Raw genomic sequence first — 23,942 nt, 5'->3', positions numbered from 1 at the left:
TTACATTGTGCTGTAAATGATCAATTTAATGCAATAACAGTTGGGAATGTGAGCTATTTCGCTCTGAAATCGAACTGACAGACAGGTATTTTGTATGTTTTCCATGCTCGTGGCCCCTGCTTTGACCTGTTTCGTGCCTCGAGACACACGTCTGCTGGAGAGATGGATTCAGGGCAGTGACATCAGTATCTGTGTGAAAACATCCCAGTGTGAGTCCAGACAGCCTGCTTTCCTTCACCGAACACTATCACACACACCTCACAGACTCATTTGTTGTTAACTTTAGCTACATATAACTAAAGTTAAACTTAACCTCTCTACTTTTTTATTTTATTGCAATTTAAATGTCGATATATTTTTTTTTTTTGTGCCAAAAATCTCTAAATTTATTTGTGTCACATTATCAGACAAAACACAGATTCTAACTTGCAGTCACACTGACATTATAAAACTTTTTTCTCTCTCTCTTTTCTTCTATGTCATGTCACTCTCTCTCCATCATTGTTTGGGCAAACTGTGAGTGTTTTGAGTAACACTATTTCTGTAAGACTGAAATTAAGATATGGTATTTTGTGTTTGACAGGGAAGATGAAAATACCAGAAAATACAAGAAAATTATTTTTTTTTTAAAAAATAGTATTTTCCCAATGGGAAATTTGCTAATGGGAATTTTTTTTTTTTTTTTTTTTTTTTTTGTTGTTGTTGTTTTTTTGTTTGTTTTTTTGTTTCTTTTGTTTCGTTTCGTTTTATTTTATTTTATTTATTTATTTATTTATTTATTTGTATATAGTTGGCATTTGTCTCCTAAATTATATTCATTTATTTGATTAAAATAATTAAATTAATTTAACTAAATTTGTATTATTTGAAACCAAAATGTATGTATTTATTTATTTGCTGTTGGTGTTTTACCTTTAGATTGGACTATATTGTTCTATTTAAAAATTAATTAAATTGCTTAACAAATATATAATTTTAAAAGACTAATAAAAGATTCTAAATAAGGAACCGCTGAAGGACTGATAAAGGAACTGTTTAGTAAACACTCTTTTTGCAAACCTGAATAGTGGCAGGTGTGTGCTGGACAAATTACAAAGAAAATCCATCACACTGCCATGGCTTGCTAGAAATCTAATCTTCATTGGCACAGCAATATTTATTTTGCTCATGAGGTCTTCTTGAGGCATTTCGTATTGTGCCAGTATCTAAAGAAGTCACGTTTCTTTTTCAATATTGGATTTCTTGCAAGTTGCAACAGTGTGCTAAAACATTTTACAACTGTATTTTCACTATACCTTGTTTGTCTTATTTAAACTGCATAATTAAGTAGGTCTATATTTAGTATAAACAATTTTTATAGAGAAACCTAAAGGTTTTATTGGATGGAGGTCTATCTGAATGACATTCGAGCAGTTCACACATTAACTACAGACTGGATTTCTCAATAGCAGTTGCAAGGTTTCTTACAGAAGAGGCTTCAAATGAATCGTATTTTCACAAGGGCGCTCTGAATAGCTTGGAAACCCTCTGAATTGCCCCAATAAAAGTTGGTGTTTAGTGTTTTGACATAAATCATGTTGAGTGCATGAGAAGCCGAAGGGGAAGAGGTCAAGTCATTAGGCCTTAATGTAAAAAAAAAAGAGCAGGTGGCTATAAGAGTGTTTCCTCAGCTAATCTCTTCTGAAACACTGTAGAAGCATGCACTGATTGATCACCAGTGACTAAATCATTTCCGGAAACATTATGCATCTGTTTGTGTTTTTATTCTGTAACTTCTGCCAGAACAGTCTGTGGTGTGCTGCTGGTGTTTCAGTGTCATAAGATAATAGAAGTAAGATAATAGCTCTGTTCTTCCTGTCTGTCTTCATATGTTGGAAAGTTGAGGATAATAGAAGCAGAGCCAGAGCACTGGCTGTCCATATTGTGTCTGAAATGACATTTTAATGGGTTACACTGAGACTGAAACCCCATTCACAAAAATTGGCACCTCGGGATCAGAGATTGGCTCAGTGCTATGATTTTAAACCCACATGCTCAAAAGTTTGGGTCATGTTTTTGAAAGACTCTTACGCACACCAAGTCTACATTTGTGTGACATAAAAATACAGGAAAAACTATCAGCATTATTGTGCGATATTATTGCAATTCAGAATAACCATTTTCTAACTGAATATATTTTAAAATGTAATCATTCTAAAATTCTGATTTTCTGCTTGAAAAAAAAACATATCTTACTATTTTTAGTGTTGAAATATTGGTCCTACTTGATATTTTTGAATATTAAGTATCATGATGCTACATGTCAGTGTTGTGCTTGAGTAAATCAGGTTGTGCTAGATAACACCTATGGGTACTCAGACTTAAGTACTCTTACCTTGAGGGGAATTTCCTACAGTATATAGAGGATTCAGTGCAATTTTGTTGAAAATGAGGTCAGTGAATTTCAGCATAGAGGAGGAACCCCTTCCCCAGGATAGTGTTTCCTATCTTATTTGTTTTTGTTCAGCCTGTTAGTGTGGTATGTAAAGTCAAGTGGTCTTCAGTTACAGTACATGAGATTGAGGGGAGTACGAAAAAAAAGCTGTTTTTGAACAAAAATCCATGAAAGAATGTGTGTCCTCAGCTTAACAGAGCCCCATTAGTGCTGTCAGGAGCCTCCAACATAAAACAGTGTCTTGTTTTGTGGCATTAATTCCTGGGGGATATCTTTAGATCTTTTTTTCCAACATAGCTTTGTCTGTCTGGATTGTTTCAAATTGTAAATAAGACGACTTATATTAAACTTGCAGCCGTTACATGACTTTTATATGTCAGTTGTACTTAAACATATAAACAAAGACACATATTGACCTAGATGTAAGGTCAAAGGTCATGTACAATTATATAAAAAAAAATCGGGCATCATTATTTTATTTTTTTTCATTTTTCTGAAAGAAGTAAAAAATAATAATAAAATACAGTTAATATATATATATATATATATATATATATATATACACACACACATATATATATATATATATATATATTATTCTTTGATGAATAGAAAGTTTAAAAGAACAGAATTAATTTAAAAATGTAAATGTTTTTTTAATATTATAAATGTCTTCACTGTCACTTCTGATCAGTTTAATGCATCTTTCTTTTTTTTCTTTCTTTCTTTCTTTCTTTCTTTCTTCCTTTCTTCCTTCCTATAAAAGATATTTCATATTACAGCAGGTTTGAGCTCATTAGCACAGCTCTTAAATTTTTGGTGGCATAAAATTATTCTGCATTTTAACAGGAATTTACCAGAATGGTATCCTCCTAAAGAAAGACAAGATTTGGCATAGGCGTTCCTTCTCAAAACCAGACTTCCTAAACAGAGATGGTTCAGCCAATGGAGACATTTCCACTCACCTGGAAAAAAGGTAGAAGGCGTTGTCTGGCATGTGGCAGCAGGGGACCTTAGAGTACCCAGAGGCCTTTGTGTTTGGTGCCAGGATGCTTTGATGATGCTTTGATGATGCAGCATGCTGGAATGCACTCGGAGCACTTTTCTATTTTCAGTATGTTGTTAGCATGTGGGTTTTGCGTGGAGCATCTATATATGGTGTTTTATCTTTTGGGTGTTTAAATGTCAAGTGCAAGGGAATACAGTATCATCTGAAAGACTAGATGAGTTCATGACCACAGCCCATTCGCACGCACTCTTTTTGTATCACAGAATATTACTCGAAACACTTGTGTGACGTATTCTGTTACGAGATGTTTTTAGTAATGAAGTGCTTGAATAATAACTTATCTTCAGGTTTATTCCGGTTTTTGTGAATTGAAAGCTGTAGGTTTGAACCTGTTTTTCTTTAGAAATCATTTTAAATCTGCTGATTTGGTGTCAAAGAAACATGCTTACACTTTATTTTACAGTACATGTACTTCAAGGTCACTACGTGGGTTAAGGTTACCTAGTTAAATTACCTTGTTATATAATTGCTAGCAGGAAATGACTACCAGAAACATTTATTATTACAATGAATGCTAAACATTTAATATTTTTGTGGAAACTGCTTATTCAGGATTCTTTAATTAATTGTTCTAAAAAGAACAGTATTTGTGTGAAATGTTTTCGTTGTTGTTTTGTTTGTTTGTTTTTTATGCCATTTTTTATGAACTGAAAGCTGTAGGTTTGTAATTGTTTTAGATGGCTCTGCAGGTGAAATATGAAACATACACTGTTTTATTCTGTTAAAATAGGCAGTGTAACTTTCAGTTTCTTCTTCTGGGAACACATGATGTTCTCCTGTCTGGCACTTTCAAAAGATGGGATCTGATCTAAAAATAACTGTTGTTATGCATGTTATATCAAGTCTAACTGGCGTTGAACAATTTTACCTCTGTTAGGGATATACTGTAATATACTTACTAGTTAAGTGAATTAGAGTGATGTAAAAATGGCAACTTTACTATTTAGTAACTTGTATAAAACCCAATATTGTGATTATTCTCTGATATGTCTGATGTGACATTGTGTACAAGGAATCAGTCTCTTCATCTCAGTTCCTTTTAGAGTTTTCCAATAACTTCACATGGACAGCATTATTTCAAAGTTTGCAAACACTAGTATTTAATACTATTAATGCTTTTCAAAAATTTTGATGGAGAAAAAGACATTTTGTAGTGTAAATAGTCAATAGTTCAGATTGTGATACCACATCTAATTTATAGACGACTTGAATGTTCCTGCCATCAATTGTGCTACATTTTGATATTAGACAAGCACAGTAATTAAAGTGCGTACATCTGAGCTCATTAGATATTTGCAAATTGCTTTCTGTCAAAAAAGAATTCTGAGAATGTTTTGGGGATCTTCCATAATAGCTTTCAGAGGTTGTTTTGTTGCTGATGGAGATGGCTGGAGGCGTAGAGGGTGTGTGTGTGTGTGTGTGTGTGTATGTCTGAGTTGTGTGTTTACCACAGAGAAAGATGGATTAAGGTGAAAAGACAGTTTGCTGAATGAAGCCTAATACCGATTTTTGTAAATGACCTTGTGAAATGAAAGCTCTGTTTCAAATTCTAAATGCCAAATTCTGAGGCCAGTTAATATATTAAAATTAACACTGTTCTTTTGACCTTTCTATTAAATTTTCAAAATCAAACTTTTTTGATAATTATATATATATTAAAAAAATGTTCTTGAGTAGAAAATCAGCATATTAAAATGATTTCTTAAGGATCATGTGACACTGAAGACTGGAGTAATGATGCTGAAAATTCAGCTTTGCCATTGCAGAAATATATTACATTTTTAAATACATTCATATAGAAAACAGTTCATTTGAATTGTAATTGTGTTTTTGTAATTGTGTTTTACTGTCTTTTTAATCCACCAAATGCAGCCGTGGTAAGCATAAATACGGATTTTCTATAATGTTGTCTCACAATAGATGATGTTAGCTTGTTGCAAAGCTAATGATGTGGCTTCTAATAACTGTAAAAGTACACAAATATTGTGTATAATTATATTTCTGCTCTCTTGAAATAAAAATGTCCTCACATAGTTTATTGCACTTCATTCTGGATATGTCAAATTAATGCAGAATACATGCAAAGCCGTCTTAAAATTTGGCCCAAGCAGTGTAGCGGGGCACAGTTTTCCAAGACAGTGTGCATATGCTGCCAAGTTTTGCAACAGAGCTAATGTGTCATCACTCTCCACCAGGTGGATGGTGGACCGCAGACATATTAGTGAGACAACACACCTGTGGAATTTTCACTCCCGTGACACATTTATTTATCGGGGAGAATCTCTGGCCCATCTATAGCCAAGTATAACTGGAACTTTTATGAGTGTAAAAGACAGCCTAGATAATTTAAAACACTGATCAGCACCCATTCAACAAGTCCTGATCCCATCAATCATCTCTCATAACACTGTCTCGTTCGTAGATGATGAGTGAAGGGTTTCAGCTGAAACAGCCATCAGCCTCAAAATCACAGTCCCGGGATGCCCTTGGAATCTATGTTTGCGTCAATGTGTTGTTATTATATGGCATGGTTGGTGTGTGTAAGGTGGATGCATTGTTTGTATATGTGTGTGTGTGTGTGTGTGTTTGTGTGTGTGTGTGAAGGTAACTGAGGGCGGTGACCCCGGCAGCACGCGGAGACGTCAGAAGCCCGAGGCGTGTCCGCCCCTCCCTAAGTATCTTCCATTGTTTGCTCAATGCCTGTCGGTTCGAGGAGATTCCTTGTGCCATAATGGGCTGTTATTTGTGCTCAAGCTCTATTCAAGCCATAATGACTTAACGCCAGTTTTCCCGGCCCCTGGAGACCCGCATGCGTATAGTGCACAGTTTAGAAGGAGAGATAGCCTTTGTGCTCGACTTTTACAGGCTGATCCAGTAATATTTCTTTTTTTCTCTTTCTTCTCCCCTCTGCACGTATGGACAAAGACGGGCTAAAATTCACCAATCAAAAGGAGCTATTGGAAATTCCCTGCAGGGTGTATTTTATTATGTGTCTTTTCTACAGCTCTTGTAAAGCAGGAATGCAGTGTAGGTGGAGTTTTATTAATTCTTTGATAAAACATTAGGGATATTGAATTTTTTTAATTTTATGCATTATTTCACAGGCTAATAGTCAGAATTGTTCAGACCAAAATATCCAAGACCCAAACCTGCCAAGACCTCACACCTGGAGCCAGACAGACTTTGTGGTTCAGTGATGATGTTTTGCCATGCATATGTTTTTTTACACAAGTCCTGCTTTTTTTGGAGAACATTTTACTAACTATTTCAGCCCATATATTTAACTGAGAGTGAAAATTGTTTCAAAGTAAATCCTAAACCATTACAAATTTAAAAGTCTAATCTTTTTGCTGGGTGAGTTCTACATACTTGGGGATCCTTTTCCATTTGTTTTAGTAAGACTCACTTTCCTCTAAGATGATACCCGTTGTTTTGGTTTATAACTGTATCATGGATGAAAACTAGTTTGCCATATCCAATTTGCTTCACCTTTCATCTCTCATGGGCCCATTTCAGCTCACACATAAACATCCTGACCTATGTTCATTGAAAGCTTGCTTTCTGCACCTGGTTAAACTCTATTGTAGGTGGTAAGGCTTTCAGTGAAGCACATCTCTCTAGAGCTTTAAGACCACATTAAAACGAATGCACTGTTCTTCAACTGAATAATCCCTGTAATGTCTCTGAATGTTACCTGTTCTTTTTGTTTTCCAGTCATGCATGATTGTTTATGTTTTTGAAAAGACTTGTTTATGCTTATGAAGCTTCCTTGGGCCCTAAAAAAAAAAAAAAAAAAAAAAAACTATTAAAAAACCATATTATTGAAAGTGTTTACTCTTTGTCTTTTATCTGTCACATTTGCTCAAGAATGCACAAAATCAGCTCAGAGACTGCTTACTTTTACACAATATATATATATATATATATATATATATATATATATATATATATATATATGTGTATGTATATATATATATTTACATATACTTTAGTTGGCGCACATGATTTTGTACTATTAAATGTTAATGTTGGAATGAATTAAATTATACATTTCAGTAGGATGTAAATAATATAAATATTATTGTATTATTTGTAATAATACAAATGCACAAGCAAATGAAGTTGTTTAAATAAATCTAAATATTTATTATTACCTAACAATGTTTACCACATTAATGTCATTTAAATGTTATCATTTCATGGAAATAACATTAAGAAAAATCTTATTAACCAATATGGCTAAAGATAAATATTTAACATAAATGCAAAAAATAGCAATTCCATTGATGCATTGATGCATTTTCAGAGCTTCATCGGTTTACAGTGAATAAAGTGAATGAGTCCAGTAACAAGATCCAAGAAAGAGTCTTTGGCATGCAGTGGCTGGATGTTCAGTGTCCTCTGATGGGCGTCTCACATCGCTTTAGGTTCCTGGAATCCCTGATTCCACAGTTTCATGTAGTTACAGCATATTCCTCCTGTGCAACAAGTATCTTCAATGCATAGTCTTTATATGCAATCAGTTTAATTTAAATGTCCCACTTGGTTTGTCCAACTAGTTATCCCATGCACCAAAGGTCTAGTTCAGAAACGTTTAGAGTTGATAGAGGTTAGTATTTATAATTTAGGTTTGTTTTAGTCAGCATCTTCCTTGGTTTTTCATCCCATTGAGCTCCACAACTCCACAGTGATGCCGACACACCTGGGTGGAGACCACATGACAAACACCACGATCCAAGACACTTGCATCTGCAGGTATTCCAGCACACCTGACGGCACCCAATGGCATGAATACACAAGACATGTGTGATGAATGAACAGAGAGGAGCCTTTTATTCAGGTCAATCCTGTGGTGGATCAGCAAAGGGCTAAAGCTGGGCCAGATCTCTACGAGGCAGCGTTTTCAGACGTCCACGCTCGTGCCCTGTGGTGCTGTCTCATTCGCCATTTCTCTAGGAGAAGATGGATCCTCTTGATAGCCCTCACCCTGGAGAGGATGTCACCAATCTGTTCTGTGTTTTTCACTCTATAGAAAAACAAAGCAATGAGGTTAATATCACAGCAAACACAGGTGGAACCCTTGATCAGATTTACCTGTCAAGTGCTAGTTGTATTTATGTGTATACAGGATGAAAAACAACACTGGTGACCCCAAATTTGTATTTAAGACTCTTGTTTAAAATGTATATAGCTAAACACATTGAATGGAAAATTACCTTTTTACTGCAGTCTTAAAAAAACTATTTAATGTAATGTGCTTATATCTGCTATGAACATTAATGACAGGTAATTTCTCACAGCCACAATAGACATCAGTCTTACAGAGGCTTGTAATTAAAGCACCCAATTATTTCTTAAATGTAGGTGAGAATGTGAATGTGCTGCTACATTTATATACATGTTTTTTTTTTTTAGTGGATGCGGTTTGTCTTACCGTTTAATCTTTGTCGGTTTGTCTGCCAGCTTGTGTTTGCAATGCTTCTCGGTACAATCTTGGCCCTGGGCGGCATGGATTGCCTTGTCTGATGCTGCTTTATGCCTAAAAAAGAAAGTTCATATGAGGCATGAGCAGTCGATTCCTGAACAAGTTTGATAAAAGTCCACAAATAGAACTAAAACCTGTTTCTGCAAGTTCGTTAAGTCATGCAATGACAGCTATTATGCCTTAGAGCATTACTGAGGTTCCCACACACAGCTAGTGCACGGGAAAACAAGTGTGTCCCAAATATTTTAAAGTTAAAAAGTTTTGTGACCTTGAAACTGGTCTTCGGATTAAAACTATCTGGCTTTGAACTATGATGACACTCATGTTATTAGCATTCAGCGTGTACTTACGCATTGTTCAGCTGACAGAATGAAGAGCATGTTTTGTCTTGGGTATCTGCACATTTGCAGCGTGACTTGGGCACAACAGGTTCTGTTACTGAGCGCTTCTTACGTGGAGCGTTTCCAAGTCCATATGACACTGTTCGCCTGGGGGAAAGAAAAAAGAATTAGAAAACAATGTTAGTCATGCCATCCTTCAATAATGATTTAAATATTTATTTATTTAAGTCATGAACTATAATGACTTACTCTGGTGTGTTGACCCATATTATGTCCAGGTGGCAAAAGTAGACACACTCTTTATCCATAAAACTCGCGCAGGAACATCTCTTAGTCCTGGAGTGTCGCACAGAGATGGACGTGCCTTGTGCTGTGCCATGACCCAAAGATGCTGGAGCAGCTAAAATCATAGAATTATATTAAATTTATAAGGTTTTGTAACAAAGAATTCTACCTACAAGCACGCATTGTGAATTTTACACTTTGTTTGATCGACTGGAAAAGCTAGAATTTGTCACGCTCAATTAAAAATGACATTCATTCTGAAAATATTATAAATTTATCTTGCATGTGTTTATAGGTTGTTTAAGCAAGGTCTTAAAGCACTACTCTTATACATAATTACACCTGCACTTTTTGGTCTATTTTGACACATTAAAGACTGTTTAATACTTAATGTAAACTTTAAAAAACTTTTAACAGTAATTAAGAAAACTATTTAAAAGCACTCAAATAATCTTTAACATAAATATTGGCTGTAGAGTAAATACGTACCCAGGTCAAAAATTCCAGATGACAGCATGGACAACACTGGGAAAATAATCCTCAGATTCATTTTATTTAATATGACGCAAGTCCCTGATTCGACACAAATTGTGATAATCCAATAAATTCGCAAACTGCTCAAAATGTTCTGTTTTGCACTATTAAGCTGCAGTCTTCTCAATGCACTCATGCATCTTTCTGTAGTCCAGAGAACACTCCTATACAGGAGCGCTTATATACGCGCGCTCTCCGCCTCCCGCCCGCTCGCTCACGCGAACACAATCCTGTTTGTTAATAGTCACCGACAAGCAACGTGTGGAGCGAGATAAGAACTTTGTATTCCTGAGATTCCAGCGGGATGGAGACGCCGGGCGGCCAACTGGTGCCAAGTTTTTTTTTTAATGGTAAGTAAGGTGTCTGAACTGAGTACAGTTTTCATACGGGACAGTAGAGGGCGCGCGAATACAGACCCCTCAGACCTGAGACTCCAAAGGAGGTTTCTCTTCAGGAATACTACTGCGAGTAATACATTTAGTGTCATTTGTATTCTACATTTTCTGCCTATTATATGCAGTGTGTTGGGGAGTAACTAGTTACGTGTAACGGAGGTACGTGATTTAATTAAAAAATAAATGAAACCGTAATCAGTTACACTTACCGAGAAGAAAAGTGTAATAAAATTACACTAGTCAACATTCGAAATGGATCAAAACCTAAAACGCGTTTTTGTCTTAGGACAACTTTCATTCACTTTTTTGATCCACTTCAAATGTTAACTACTATAGTTACTTATGAAAATGTTAATTATTACAAAGGGGGTTACATCTGAATGTCATAGCAATGCAAATATTTGACTTCAAAAACAGTATCACAGCTATTAAACTATTCCTTGTAAATTAAAAAAAAAAGTATTTAACATCTGAATGATCTCAGAGTAGCTCATAGTTAGTTTGTGGTGGCAGTTCTTTAAAAATACATTATTATAATCTTAATTCAAATGATGATGGAACTAGAAAATCTGACAGTAATCAATGTAGAGTACTGTAAAGTTAACCCTGCCTGGTTCAAAGGTTTGAAAATGGTTATCAGTTGAAAACTTTTGTTAGAAATTTAGCCTAATCAAATGTAATCAGTTACATTACTTTGATAAAGTAATTGAAATAGTACTAGTAACATTTAAAATAATTATTTGTAATCTGTAACCTATAACATTTCCGAAGTAGCTTTCCCAACAACACTGATTATATATTTACGGTATATAGTGTAGACTGGGGATAATTAAGTTTCATCGTGTAGGTAAATCGAAATATAATTTTATTATTATCATTATTTTACTTAAAAGTTTTGGTGGCGAAAAAACTATTGAACATATTCGTCCATATTGTCAAGTAAAGGTCAACGGGAGAACTCAAAAAGGGGTAAATTGTCACAGATTAACCTGCTATTAAACAGTATAGGCTTTTTAGCACAATGTAATTTGTTAATCAAATAGTTTGTAATTGTAATTGATTTAGATTCAGAGAGTTATTTCGAATCATTTTGTTGTTTATGAATCATTGCAGATGAAGTATATTAAGCAACAATAGCAGGAGTTTAGCCTCTAGCTCTGTCCCTGCCCAATGGAAAACCCTGATAATCGAAACTCAGGCCAGTTTACGCTCACAAATGGCTACCCTCCACCCGCTCCAAAAATGTATTCGATATTACAGCTCAAAGATTCCATACGTGTAGCCTGTTCATGCCTGTTGAATCGAAGACAGAGAATTAGGACAACAATAAAAGCAATCTATTAAGATCAGCTGAATATGGATGCCGTATTAAGGACAATTACGGAAAAATGCAGTTCTGTTTTTAAGGGTTGTTCTCCTCAGGCAAGGGTGGCATGACTGCATTAATATTTTTCAGATATTCTGACATCATACTCCTAGACAAGGCTAAGCTTCGCCTGTACAAACAGGTCCTAATGATGAAACTTTTTTTCCCCCTCTACAGAATACAACTGATGCAGACATGCATTGACATTTGCCGATGACAGAAAAAGTATTTTTATGTATTAGAATGAGGTGGAAAGTTCAAAATTCAGGAAAAAAATCAGGAATGTCGTTCCCATTGCAGAATCGTTTAGTGTTCACTAGTGAGTTTTAATGTTCTACTCTCACTTTAGCTAAATTCATCAGGTTTGGAAGGACCGAATGTTCAGAGCTGTTTCCAGAGAGTCTCACCCACTCTCATACTCTTCTGTGGGCTGGGTAACTAAGCAACATCCTCCACCACCCCACCTTCCTGCATGATGTGCCCTGCACTCCTCTGTATGCAATAAAACAACCCGTCCAGCAGGTGGCGTTATTGAGTCACAGTTTTGGTGGAGTGCAGCGGCAGGCAACAGCAATACTATCAACTGAATGAGTCATTCTGAGGCTGTAATGAGAGCTTTTGCTCCAAGCCTCTTGAGACAAGGACAGTGTCGTAGTCATTAAAAGCTCATGAAGGAACGGATTGGTGACATCATTTGCTGGCCACTCCAAGCTCCGCGTTAGTGATTTGAACTGCTAAAAAAATTCAAGAGTCTTGAAGAGCCCCGGGAACAACCCTTTCTACAGGGTTGATTAAAGGAAGAAAAAAAGATAAATCAAATAGCTAATTAAAACACTTAAAAAAGGAGACTTCAGAGGCATTTCTGCACTTGTAAACAAGGTTTTACTGATACTGTCGATAGTATAGATACAGCAAATGTAAAGCCACCATTTTACTCATACCTATGGACTTATGGAGTTCAAAATGGGCACCAGGTGGAATATAATAAATACTTGACCACAACATCTGTGCACAAGAATACTGCCCCCCAAAAGCCATATAAATGTTTATATATCAGTACAACATTAATTTCCCCATCAATTTATGAGAGACATAAAACTTTTCAAAAAGAAAACATTTAAAAAATAAAAAACATTTCCTCCATTCTTTAACTTCCATATCAACTTAACTTCCAAATAGATAACTACTAGATTTATAAGATATTATATACAGGTTTCTAAACGAGAAACTCCAAAAGGCACAATTGTCTATACAACATGTACAAAAAGAAAAGAAAAAATGTCTCGTGCTGACAAAAAAAGTATAAAATAAAATAATTGGTCATCATTTATGATTGCACATACAATATGACTGTCAGAAAATGTGCTTTTATAGAAAGCTTGCAGTGCTGCAAACTTCCTGAAGTGTTTCAGTTTTACAAAGTGACAAAGTTATACAAAAAAGAAGGAGAAAGAGGTGGAAAGAGAAAGAAATTCATAGGCAGAAAAGAAAGAGCTTTTATTGGGACTCTCAGGTAGCTATGACAAGTCTATCCTCATCATCACTGGAGGCTTCATTGTAGTCATCAGTCACTGGTTGTCTAAAGACAGGCTGCTGTGGTTTCACTTCACTAGCCCCACCTGCTGTTACCTTGAGTGCAACCTCACAGCCTCTCTCATTAGAGGATGAGGGAGAAGATGGTTGTGGTGGTATTTTCGGTTTGTCCATCATGGCTGTGGTCTTTTCAGCACCCCCTGTGTCCTTAGATCCAGCGCTAGGGCTGTTTTGAGAGACCTGTTTTGGCTCTGTGGATGGCTTTGCATTTGTAGGAACATCTCGTAGATTAGCTGTTGGAGGACTGGCTGAAGAAGTAGGTGCTGGTGGCGATTCTGCAACCTGTGCTGGTGGAGGTACAGATGCTACACCCTCAGGGCTGTGTGGCTTGTCCTGGGCTGCAGGAAGTGGACTGAGAGCTGAGAGGGGGCTGAGGGATGGTATAAGAGCTGGCAGGGCAATGTTGAGGATCTGCAGGCCAGGGATTTGTGCTGGGGAAGCAGTGCTGCACTGAGGGGCAGGGCTAGCTGCCAACACTTGTAAGCCTAGGGTAGCATTTAATGGCAGACTCTGTTGAGGCACCAGCTGGGTGGAGTTGGCTAAACCCAACACGCTCAAGGTCTCCAAACCCACAGGCTGCAGGGCAGTTTGGGGAGCACCTAGTGTCTGAAGCCCTGCCACTTGGCCCAGGGGGAAACAAGGCAGTAAACTGCTGACTGGTTCCTGAACTACCAGCGGATGGGTCGGGGAACCCTCTGGCCGGGGCGAGGTGCTGGGGGCTGGGAGAGGGCTTCCAGTCTGCCTGTGGATCACACTGAGTGCAGGGATGGTAAGCTGGACTGGCCCGGCTTGAATGGGTACAAATGTGGAGTAAGCAGCCAAGCCCGCGGGAACAAGCTGGATGCCACCCACAGGTACCATGCTGTATGGGGAACGAGGGGGCTGTTGGGAGTGCAAGGGCAGGTGGCTGAAGAGATGAGTAGTGGCTTCCACTCTGGGCTTGTGGATCAGATCTGCATTTGGAAAGTGCAAGGTTCCCTGAAGAGGGTCAGAAGAGGTCTGAGTACCACGGTCAACGTTGCCATTGCACTCATTTGCAGGCTGGGAAATGGTGCTTGCCACTCCTTCCTGTTAAATAACAACATTATGAATACTTTTATCAACACTGTCAAACAACACAACAATAGCAGACAGTGAATACATTAAAATTCTATTCACCTTTTCATGCATTCAAAGCAGTTTTGCTGACGTGCCAGGCATGCGAGACTCAAGACATTGGAATGCATATGGGGTCGGGTACTGGTATGGGGTGAGGTGTACATGTAGAGAGGGAGGGATGCATGGTGGGAAAGACAATGACTGCGAGGACACGGGTCTCACCTTGCTGAGCTTGCCACCCTTGCCTGGCACTGGGGGACTAGGGGGATCATCAAAGTCAGGGTAGTCGATAGACATCTGCCTGCAAGGTGACACTGGGCTCATCATGTGTACAGAGTCAGTATCAGAGGTGTGGGATTCTGAGGCAGGGGCAGGGTGGGAAGTGAAAAAGGTGGGACAAGGGCCAGGACTTGAGCAGGATGCAGAAATTGACATCTGTCTGACCAACAAAACTGGACTTGTCATAGCCACAGACTCTCTGTCTGAGGTCTGGGAGTCTGAAGCTTGAGGAGGCTGAGTTTGGGGAGCTGGGATAAGATTTGGGCTGATGGACATCTTCGCCAGCAGAGAGCTAGGAACCATGTCAGCCTGGTTAGCAGGAAAATGTTGTGGGCTTGCAGAAACAGAGGGTGTTGCAGAGAGGCCAGACTCTGCCTGACTGTCCTCCTCGTCTTCCTCTTCCCCATCGTTATCTTCGTCATCTGGGCCATCAGAGTCATCACCATCTGAGTCCTGTCTGTCAGCACTTCCTGGTCTTCCTCGATCACCTTTGGGGAAAAAACAACTTAATTAACAAAAAGAGTAGGAATAATCATGTAATATAGCACAGCCAATCCAAGCGGATACATCTATAAAAGAGCAAATTCTCCCAAGGACTTTTCACAATCCTAGTGTGACCTAAATATGACATATTTAAACTGAATCTTTAAAGTAATGTTTGTTTTTTCAACAGCTTTCACTTTTCAGAGATATAGCTTTCATATCTACCGCATAGCAAAAAAGGGATGATAGGTCTAGAAATACCCATCATATTATATAGGGAAGACATTAGTACCTCAGACCACAAATGCAGCCTGTGCTTGACAGCTTGTGTGGAACTGTGTGAGAGGAAAACAAATATGCTCTCTGTAACTGAAACCAGAGAAAGCTCACAGCCTCTCTCTCTCTCTTTCCTGCTAAAATTAGATGCAGCAATTTCCTCGCAGTAAACGCTGTGTATACCGCCCACATACACCAAGAGTTAACAAGGAAAAAGACTGCGTTTAGAATCTCTAATTGGACCATGGCATTGCCACTGATCATCACTGCAACAGAGCATAGCCAGGGACAATCCACATTTAGCAGATGGTGCTATTATTAGTAAGCCTATTAATGGTCCGGTTGATTCTGTTGTTAAAAATGAATAGCCTATGTAATGGTCTAAACAAATAGTTTCTGCTTTCTCAAGTTAGTTGGTTTGGTGTTGGTCCTTATGAAATAAACTCCCCTATTCAATGGTCTGGTTAAGATTACTGTGACTTTTATTTCCAAAAGCACGTAAGAGACTTCTACCTGAGTCTTCGGTGTCCTGGTCCTCAATAATACCCACAGCAACTCCCATTTCCATGCACTTCTTGCTGTGGGCTTTGGACTTCATGTGCTTGGTTAGGTTCCCTGTGTAGTTAAAGGGAACAAAGAGGTCACTAAAGTGGGAGGCAGATATAGGGCATGGGAGTGGTTTACATAAGCATGTCATGTTCCTAAGCACTAGCTCTATGTAATGGGTGAGTATCTGATAAAGAAGTTCTTTAAGGAACGTGGGCTGGTATGACACTGTGTGCTGTTCTGCAGTGCCATGTGGGAAGTTCAACTGTGATGAATCATACTGGCTTTTTTAAGAGAACAGGCACAGTCTTCAAAAGAGCAGGTAAGAAAAAAAAAGAACAGAACAGAAATAATATCCACCCATCCCTAAAACTTATCTAAATTACCTGACTGTTCTTAAATCCTGACACATTTTATATAAAAAAAGAAACCATTCAAGTTAACATGTTTAGATTTTTCTTTATGAAAGTGTATAAGTTGGCCATTTTTGTTGGAAGACAAGAACCAGAGGTACTTTTATATATATATATATATATATATATATATATATATATATATATATATATATATATATATATATATATATATATATATATTTTTTTTTTTTTTTTTAACAATCTTTTTATCCCATTTATTATTTGAAACAATTTGTATAAGTTCTGTTTATTATTTGTAATAAATTAATATTACCATTTGAGGGAAAAAACTATTTTTATTATAACTTAGCTTTCAAATAAGTGTTTGGGACAGAACTCACCTTTGGTTTTGAAAGAGAAGTTGCAGTGCGTGCAGTGAAATGGACGGATGTCCGAATGAGTACGGATGTGTTTCCGCAGCATGCTAGGTTTCTTGCAACGTATTCCACATTCCTCACAGATGTACTTTCCTCTTCCACGCCCTCTAACGTACACATACTCCTCATTCGACTTGTAACTGAAAACATACCACAGATAGCACACTTCAGAACACAATGTTCTGTTAAATATTGGTGAAGTAGGGTAAAACAAATGAGATTTACAAACCCTCCATCAAAGATCTTCACTCGTTGGGGTTCAGATTTGGAAGAATCTCTGTCTGACTCTGTCTGATTAATTGGTTGAGTCTCTGGTTTTGTTTTTCCACTATTATCAGTTGGCATAGATCTTTGCTGAATCAAAACCTGAAGCAATACAAAATACAAGAATATGTTAATCATGCATGTACCAATGCATTACAAATGCATTCAAATGTAAAATATCAAACTATATGTTCAAAATGTTCTTACTTTTGGCAAGATGTCCTTCAGCTTCCCAGAGTAGGTCAAGATGTCAGATTTCAAAGTTGTTGTTTTTGCTTGGGTGTAGTATATTTTCTTGGATGTCTGTTTGGAGTCAAACAAAGACATGACCACTTTTGTGGGAAGACCCAATGGATTGGGATTGTTGGGGTTTACTACCCATGCAGAGTAGGCAGAAATCCTCTGGTCTGCCTGTTGAATATGGAGGGGTTTCCTTTTCATGAGAAAACACCAGGTGAAGGTTGTAGCTGTTTTCAGACTAGGGAAAGACAGGCGATGACTGTCTCTGGTGTTGACAACAGACACAGAAGAAGCTAACTTCACCTGTCCCTGAAATGTTGGTGGCCTCAGAGGAGATTTGGATGGAGACCAACGGTGCTCCTCAGGTTTTTCTTGTGGCTTCAGAGTGGAATTCTCTTGCATGGTATAGCTTTGAACTGTGGGTGAAGAACATGTTGCAAGTGTTGTGGTAGGTATCCTGCTCTCCATTTGCTGTTCACTGACCTCAGTTGTTGTCTGAGATACTGGTGTCTGGGTGTTCTTGTCAGCTTCTGAAGTCTCTGGCAATTGTTCTGGGGCATCAGTCTCAATTGGGCTATCCACTGGCTCTGTGGTGCAAACCTGTCTAACCAGCATTAACTTCCTCTGCCTGGTCATTTCTGACATCTTTGAGTTCAAATAGTTTAGAGATCTACCATCAGTGAGACATGCAGCTCCATGCTCATCTTTAGCTCGTTTCTGTGTTTTTTCCATAGCAATGTCCAGGCTGTTCGCAGGAGAGAGCATACGCTTACTTGAGGCAGGAGACTCTTGGGGGCATAAATTTGCAGATATCAGTTTTTGTGTACAATGCAGTGAACTGAGGGACAAGATGCTTTGCTCAGTGGTTTTGTTTTGTTCAGTAGATTTAATATTGTTGTTTTTCATCTGTATATCAACAGACCCTGGTTGCCTGTGAGCTTGAATTTCTGGTCTAGTCTTTGAATCACAGTTTGCAACATGGACCGTAGGGAAGTTAACCTTAGAAGCCACAGAAGCAGGTGCTAGGGTGTGCTCATGGGTGATCAGAATCTGTGGTAAAGGCGTAGATACTGGTGTTATATGAGACGCTGTATCCACTTGCAGACCAGCAGGCATTACAATTGGGGGCTTTTTGATTACAGCCTGATAACCTGGTTGTGCTACATAGACATTTTGCATTCCATCATTTGACTGAGGGACTTTAATTTCATTAGCCAATGGTACAGTTATCACTGGCAAAGTGATCTGCGTGCCTTGTACACCTGCTAAAGAATATGTCTGGACTGTTTTTAGAACAGGGCAATTCATTTGGTATTTAGGTACAAAGCTCTTATTTTTTTCATCAGAGCTCTTCTGAACATCTGTCTGACCAGCCACCATCTGGACCAGAGGTTGCACATGGCATGCCACAACCCTTGAGGTCTGATGCCATGGATGTGGAAGACCATGAACTTGGGGTTGTTGGGTTTGGCTTCCAAGGTTGATGCTTTGAACCACTTGCTCATTTTTCGGTAGAGGGGCCTCTCCAGAATGTAGATCAACAGACTGAACAAGTGTAGATGTGTTTATATTTACTGATCTAGGTTGGGACCCAGAGCATTCATTAGTGAAGGGGACTCTTTGAATAGGGGGAGTCTGTTTCACTGGAAACTGAGGTTCTGGTGCAATCTTCAAGGACATCTGACGTACCAGAGGACCCCTTCTTCTTTCAATGAGAGGCACCTGGGTAGTTGGAGGACAATGTGTCATTTTTGGCAGGGCAGTCTGCATTGGTGACAAAGGCCTGCTGGGTGACATGCTGCTGCAGTCAAAGGATTTGCTACGGTAGTCACAAGAAATCTCCAATGATGACTGAGTGCAGCTGATTTGTTCTGAGGTAGCACGTCTCATCATGCCTGGCACTCCAAGAGTGTTGTTTGCTACAGGGATCCCTTGAGCTTCTGGTGGCTTCCCAACACTATCAGCCCTTGATGGACTGTCAGATCTTGGTGGATCATCTCTGTCAAAAGATGCTGAAATACTAGAGCACCTTGACAAGCTACTGTCTCTACTGAGGCTACGAGATAGACTTGACTCAAAGCTAGATTCACCAGAAGAGTGTTCCATTTGCGCAAGTCTTATGCGCTTTTTCTTTGGGGGGAGTTTTTCTGTTGGCAGTTTAGATAAGCTCTCACTCCTCTGAGGCCAGTTGAATGTTTCTGCAGGTTTCTCTGTGGATTCTACAACTGGAGTTTCATGATCTCTGTCTGGTTCCTCTGTTACTAAGATTTCAGGAACCTGAATGTTGTTCTGCCGTACAAGTCGTGATTGCTGTACAGGTGTGCCATCACTAGTAATGGCAAAGCTTTGCTTTCCATGAGATTCCATTCCTTGACTGGCACATTTGGGTGTAGACATTCTGTCATGGTAACTTTGTGAAGATAAATTCACTGCGGTCTCTTTATGACCTTTTACAGAGCTCTTTACTTCCTTTTCCACAGGATCAACTGGAGATGACCTGTCAATGGAGTCAGATGTTTCAAAAGAATTTGGTCGGCTGAGGGAGTTGGTATGTCGAATGACTGAAGTTCCACTTCCTTGTCTCTGGAGGTCTCCTCTTTCTTTATTTGGTGTGCTGATCTGAGCCTCTCTTATTGGAGATAGTCTTGACTCCTGTGATTCTGTAGCTCTGCCAATGATCTGTATTTGTCCTAAAACAGCAGTGTTACCTAAGGACTGCGTATGTTGAGAATAAGGTTGTCCTATCGAACCTGTGGAGGTCTGGCAGGAGTCAAAACTTCTTGAACATGGAGGAGTGGTCTCAGTTGGAGACTGGTCATCATCATCTCCAACACTTTTAATTTTCCTTCTTTTTCTTACCATGAGTGGTTGCTCTACAATGCCGGTAATTACAGCATTTCTGTTTAAAAGGGGCTGCTGAATTCCACGTCTGAAAACTTCTGGCTCAATTTCTCTGGCATGCATAGGCTTGTTTTTTGGACCATGCAGTTCAGAACAATAAAACTTCTTATGATTTTCAAAATTTTCCAGTTTTCTGTAACGGTTACGGCAAGTCTCACATTCGTACATTGTCCCTTTGTTTTGCTGGGGTTTTCGGATTCTCTCTGTTGCATGCTCAAAAGACTTACTTCGCAGTTCATGTGTAATACTTGGTCCATGATGACTCTCATCCATGGAATGAACAGAGATAAGAACATGACCATCATTTGTGGACAAATCCTCAACTGCTATCTGTCTCACTAGTGTACGAGGATGTACAGCAGGGTTTGGAGTAGAAGGAGCTGAAGAGAACACATCATCATTTAGTGAACTAATCTTGTCATCAAATGAATGACAGATCCTTAGTGGGTGAGGCTGAGGTGTTACACTGGGGAAGAGAGCTGACTGACCAGGTGATGTAGGCATCGAATTGCTTCTTGTAATTGGTAAACAGTCCATAGCCGGATACTGAGGTGGTACAGAAAGAAGAAAAACTGGCTTGGATTTGTCTGTGGGAGTGAATGGAGATTTTGGTATGTCGGAGTTGGAACTAGATCTTCTTACCGGTGGTTTTAGATCAAACTGAAAAGAGTCTTTAAATATGTAAGATTTAGGGGAGTCAATGCTACCCCTTCGTGAAAGGGAAGTCCTCCTGGGTTTGACACTGTCTAGTTGTTTGTCATCCACAACAGCCTCATTGTCTGAGATCAGCTTTGAGATACGCTCCTCGAGAGATAGAGCTTTGGTTTCTAATGGAGGACGCATTTGTCCTGAAGGAACCCGAGGCTTCTCAACAGGTGCTACATGCATGACAGTTGCCACAACTGGGGAAGGGTGAATTTGTGGGGCTTTTGTAATGTCAGTTTCTGCTGGCGGAGTTATCTTAACAAAAGGACTTGGGGGACTCATAGCTTGATCTGCACTCTCAGAACGTGAAAAGTAGCCTGAGTCAGTGCTTCCAAGACTCCGAGGACTAAGAAGACACTTGCCTTGTGGTTGTTGTGAGTAATCAGTTGCTTGTTGCCTTTGTAGCTGGGCATGGCTGCCTCCTAGTGGTGATTTACAATGCTGATCTTCATCTTCACTGACTGAATCTTGTAGAGGACATGTGCAATCCACTTCTTTCAGTGAGGACAGAACCATTACATTTGACCTTATGTTTGCTGTCTGGAAATCCCGTTGCCTCTGGGCTGTGGCATGTTCAGGTGCCAAATCTGTAACTCTTGGGCTGTCTGCACGCAAAGGCGAAACATTTACAGGGTGTACAACAACTTTAGGGAGAGCAGCAGTGACCTTTGGCTCACATCCTTTCTGAGAAACCTGTGGTTTCAGAGTTTCAAACACCAGCAAAGGCTCCGATTCTCCTTGGCTTCCTGGTACCATGCCTGCACTCTGCAGACTGCTCTCAGACAATGCCGTCAGGCTGCTTTGTGAAGAGTCTGGGTCTAAGTCTGCTGCACTACCTTCCTCATCACTGTCCCCACTTTCCTCCACATCAGAATGTGTGGCAAGGCCTTTGTCTGACTCTTGAGAGAGGGATCCACTTCCGGAGTCTTTTACCAGACCCAGTTTGATAGCATGCGCATGAGACTTCTTATGCTTGTACAAGTTACTCTTTGTCTTAAATGAAAAACCACATGTCACACATGGGTAAGGTCTCTCTCCTGTGTGGGACCGTATGTGTTTTAGAAGCACACTTGGCTTGGCACAAGCTCTTTTACAATATTCACAGACATACTTCCCTTGCTTTTTTGGTTTTTGATCTTTTGCAGAGATATCATATACTTGGCTTGCACCGAAGTTGACTACAGCTGTCATCTGAACAGGGTTGAAACCTGGTGTTACAGGGACTTGAACTGAGTTTGGTACTGTGGCTGACAAAGACTGGCATGTTTGAACAACAGGAGGCTGGCTCTGAGGGAAGCCACCTGATCCAGATGGAACAGGTGCGTGTGTCAAGGTATGTGAAGGACCCACACTATAGCTTTTCTGGAATCCTGGTTTGTCCTGCTGACGATTTCCTGACATGTTCACATACTGCTGTGTTGTGTGTTGCCCTGTAGATGCCACACTGCTGTAGAACTGTTTGGCTGCATTGAATGCTGGCACAAAGGAGGGTTGTGACTGGACATTGAAATTTACAGGACGCATAGTCATAGCATAGTCTGAATAAGTGACAGGAATGGAAACTGATTTTCCAAGATGCCCTATTGGACTGCTGTTCTTCCTTTCTGTCAGTTTATTGAAATCTGGCTCCATAGCCTTGAGCAGTACCTCAAGGGGAGCACTTGTGTGAGAAGGAGATGCGATTTTGTTGCTGGCGTTGCCACACCAGCTTTCTGTTTGCACAGGCCTTGAAGCACAAGGTTCCTCTGCAGCACTTTTGCAGCTCAGAGCCTGTGGCTCTAAAGTTAATAAATCCTTGTGCTCCACTTTTACTGCTTTTGATCCAGATGCATCCTGTGATGCATCTTCAGTATCTTGAGGTTCAGGCAATCCATGCGATGGACTGCTTGAAAAAGAATAGGAGGGTGTGGCTTCCTCGGAAGATATAGTTGGAGAAATGGGTTTCTTGTTCTGTGATTGCTTTTTGACAGGAGATTTGGGTATTTTCTTAAGCTGGTTTTGTGCCCCAACTTTTTTCCTCTTCAGTCCTTTGATGCTTTCAGAGCTTTTGCCAGTACTTTCATTTATGTCTATAGGAAAAACAAAAAACAAAAATTATAATAAAAATAATCCCCCCAAAAATTCTTCATTATGCCCAATACCTTTTGTGATTTAAAAAAAATAAAAAAACAAAAAAATATTTAAATACATACATTTTTATGAACAACCACAAATGTTACTTAAAAAATACTTATACCTTAAAGAAAAAAATCAATAGGGTTAGACAATTCATCAAAGAGGTTTGTAAAGGTTAAATAATACATATTTTCAAATATATAATTTTTTATTTCTCAAAATAAAATAAATCATGTCCTTTGATTACCTCATCCTTCGAATTTTTATTATAACAAGAATGTTAGCTGAAACAACTGGCATCTACACAATTCATTTTTGATATATTACAATAATATAAAATTATTTTAATAAAAAATTATGTTTTATTTTTGACAGTGCAATTCAGTGTAGTGCACAATAACATAGAATGTGTATCTTATGACTTAGTCACAGAAAAAGACCTAAAAATTATACAAATCTTTGTATTGATTGATATATGATTGTAGACAACATTTATATCATCTTTCAACACACAAATTGCCCATGCATTTTCCTAACAATCTTCAAAACAAACACGTCTGTTATTTTCTGCTTTCATTTCCTCCTCATCTAGCAGAATACCTTTCATCATGCAAAGTACGTAAGCAAAACCAAATCATAGACTGCACTTTCTACAACACTGAAACATCAAGATAAACTCTATATTTAACAGAACAAATTACCCAAAATGAAATACAGACAAGTCAACAACAGCAAAAATC

The 23,942-nt window shown here is 38.8% G+C and overlaps 2 protein-coding genes across 4 annotated transcripts in view; both read right to left on the bottom strand.

Moving 5' to 3' along the window:
* Nucleotides 1-7,620: 7,620 nt before the first annotated feature.
* LOC113119941 (endothelin-1-like) lies at nucleotides 7,621-12,000 on the bottom strand. Its single transcript, XM_026289694.1, has 5 exons — nucleotides 10,104-12,000; nucleotides 9,579-9,729; nucleotides 9,339-9,476; nucleotides 8,938-9,042; nucleotides 7,621-8,529 (listed from the first exon to the last, which is right to left on the bottom strand). The coding sequence occupies exons 1-5, from the start codon at nucleotides 10,282-10,284 to the stop codon at nucleotides 8,391-8,393; spliced, it is 714 nt and encodes a 237-aa protein (XP_026145479.1). The 5' UTR covers nucleotides 10,285-12,000; the 3' UTR covers nucleotides 7,621-8,390.
* Nucleotides 12,001-12,772: 772 nt separating this feature from the next.
* The window catches only part of LOC113119940 (zinc finger protein 40-like), a 54,322-nt gene continuing 43,152 nt past the window's right edge, over nucleotides 12,773-23,942 (bottom strand). For 2 of the 3 annotated variants that reach the window (XM_026289692.1, XM_026289691.1), the window contains exons 4-9: nucleotides 17,449-23,156; nucleotides 17,207-17,343; nucleotides 16,942-17,117; nucleotides 16,152-16,253; nucleotides 14,823-15,367; nucleotides 12,773-14,570 (exon numbers count right to left, since the gene is read on the bottom strand). In XM_026289692.1, the coding sequence (XP_026145477.1) occupies nucleotides 13,419-14,570; nucleotides 14,823-15,367; nucleotides 16,152-16,253; nucleotides 16,942-17,117; nucleotides 17,207-17,343; nucleotides 17,449-23,156 (7,820 nt within the window). In that variant the 3' untranslated portion in view covers nucleotides 12,773-13,418. Of the gene's footprint in view, nucleotides 14,571-14,660; nucleotides 15,368-16,151; nucleotides 16,254-16,941; nucleotides 17,118-17,206; nucleotides 17,344-17,448; nucleotides 23,157-23,942 lie in introns of all 3 variants that reach the window. The other variant, XM_026289693.1, reaches the window with a different exon arrangement.

The sequence above is a fragment of the Carassius auratus genome, chromosome 19, assembly GCF_003368295.1.
Source record: "Carassius auratus strain Wakin chromosome 19, ASM336829v1, whole genome shotgun sequence".
Classification (NCBI taxonomy): domain Eukaryota; kingdom Metazoa; phylum Chordata; class Actinopteri; order Cypriniformes; family Cyprinidae; genus Carassius; species Carassius auratus.
This window is presented reverse-complemented; position numbering and strand designations above follow the sequence as displayed.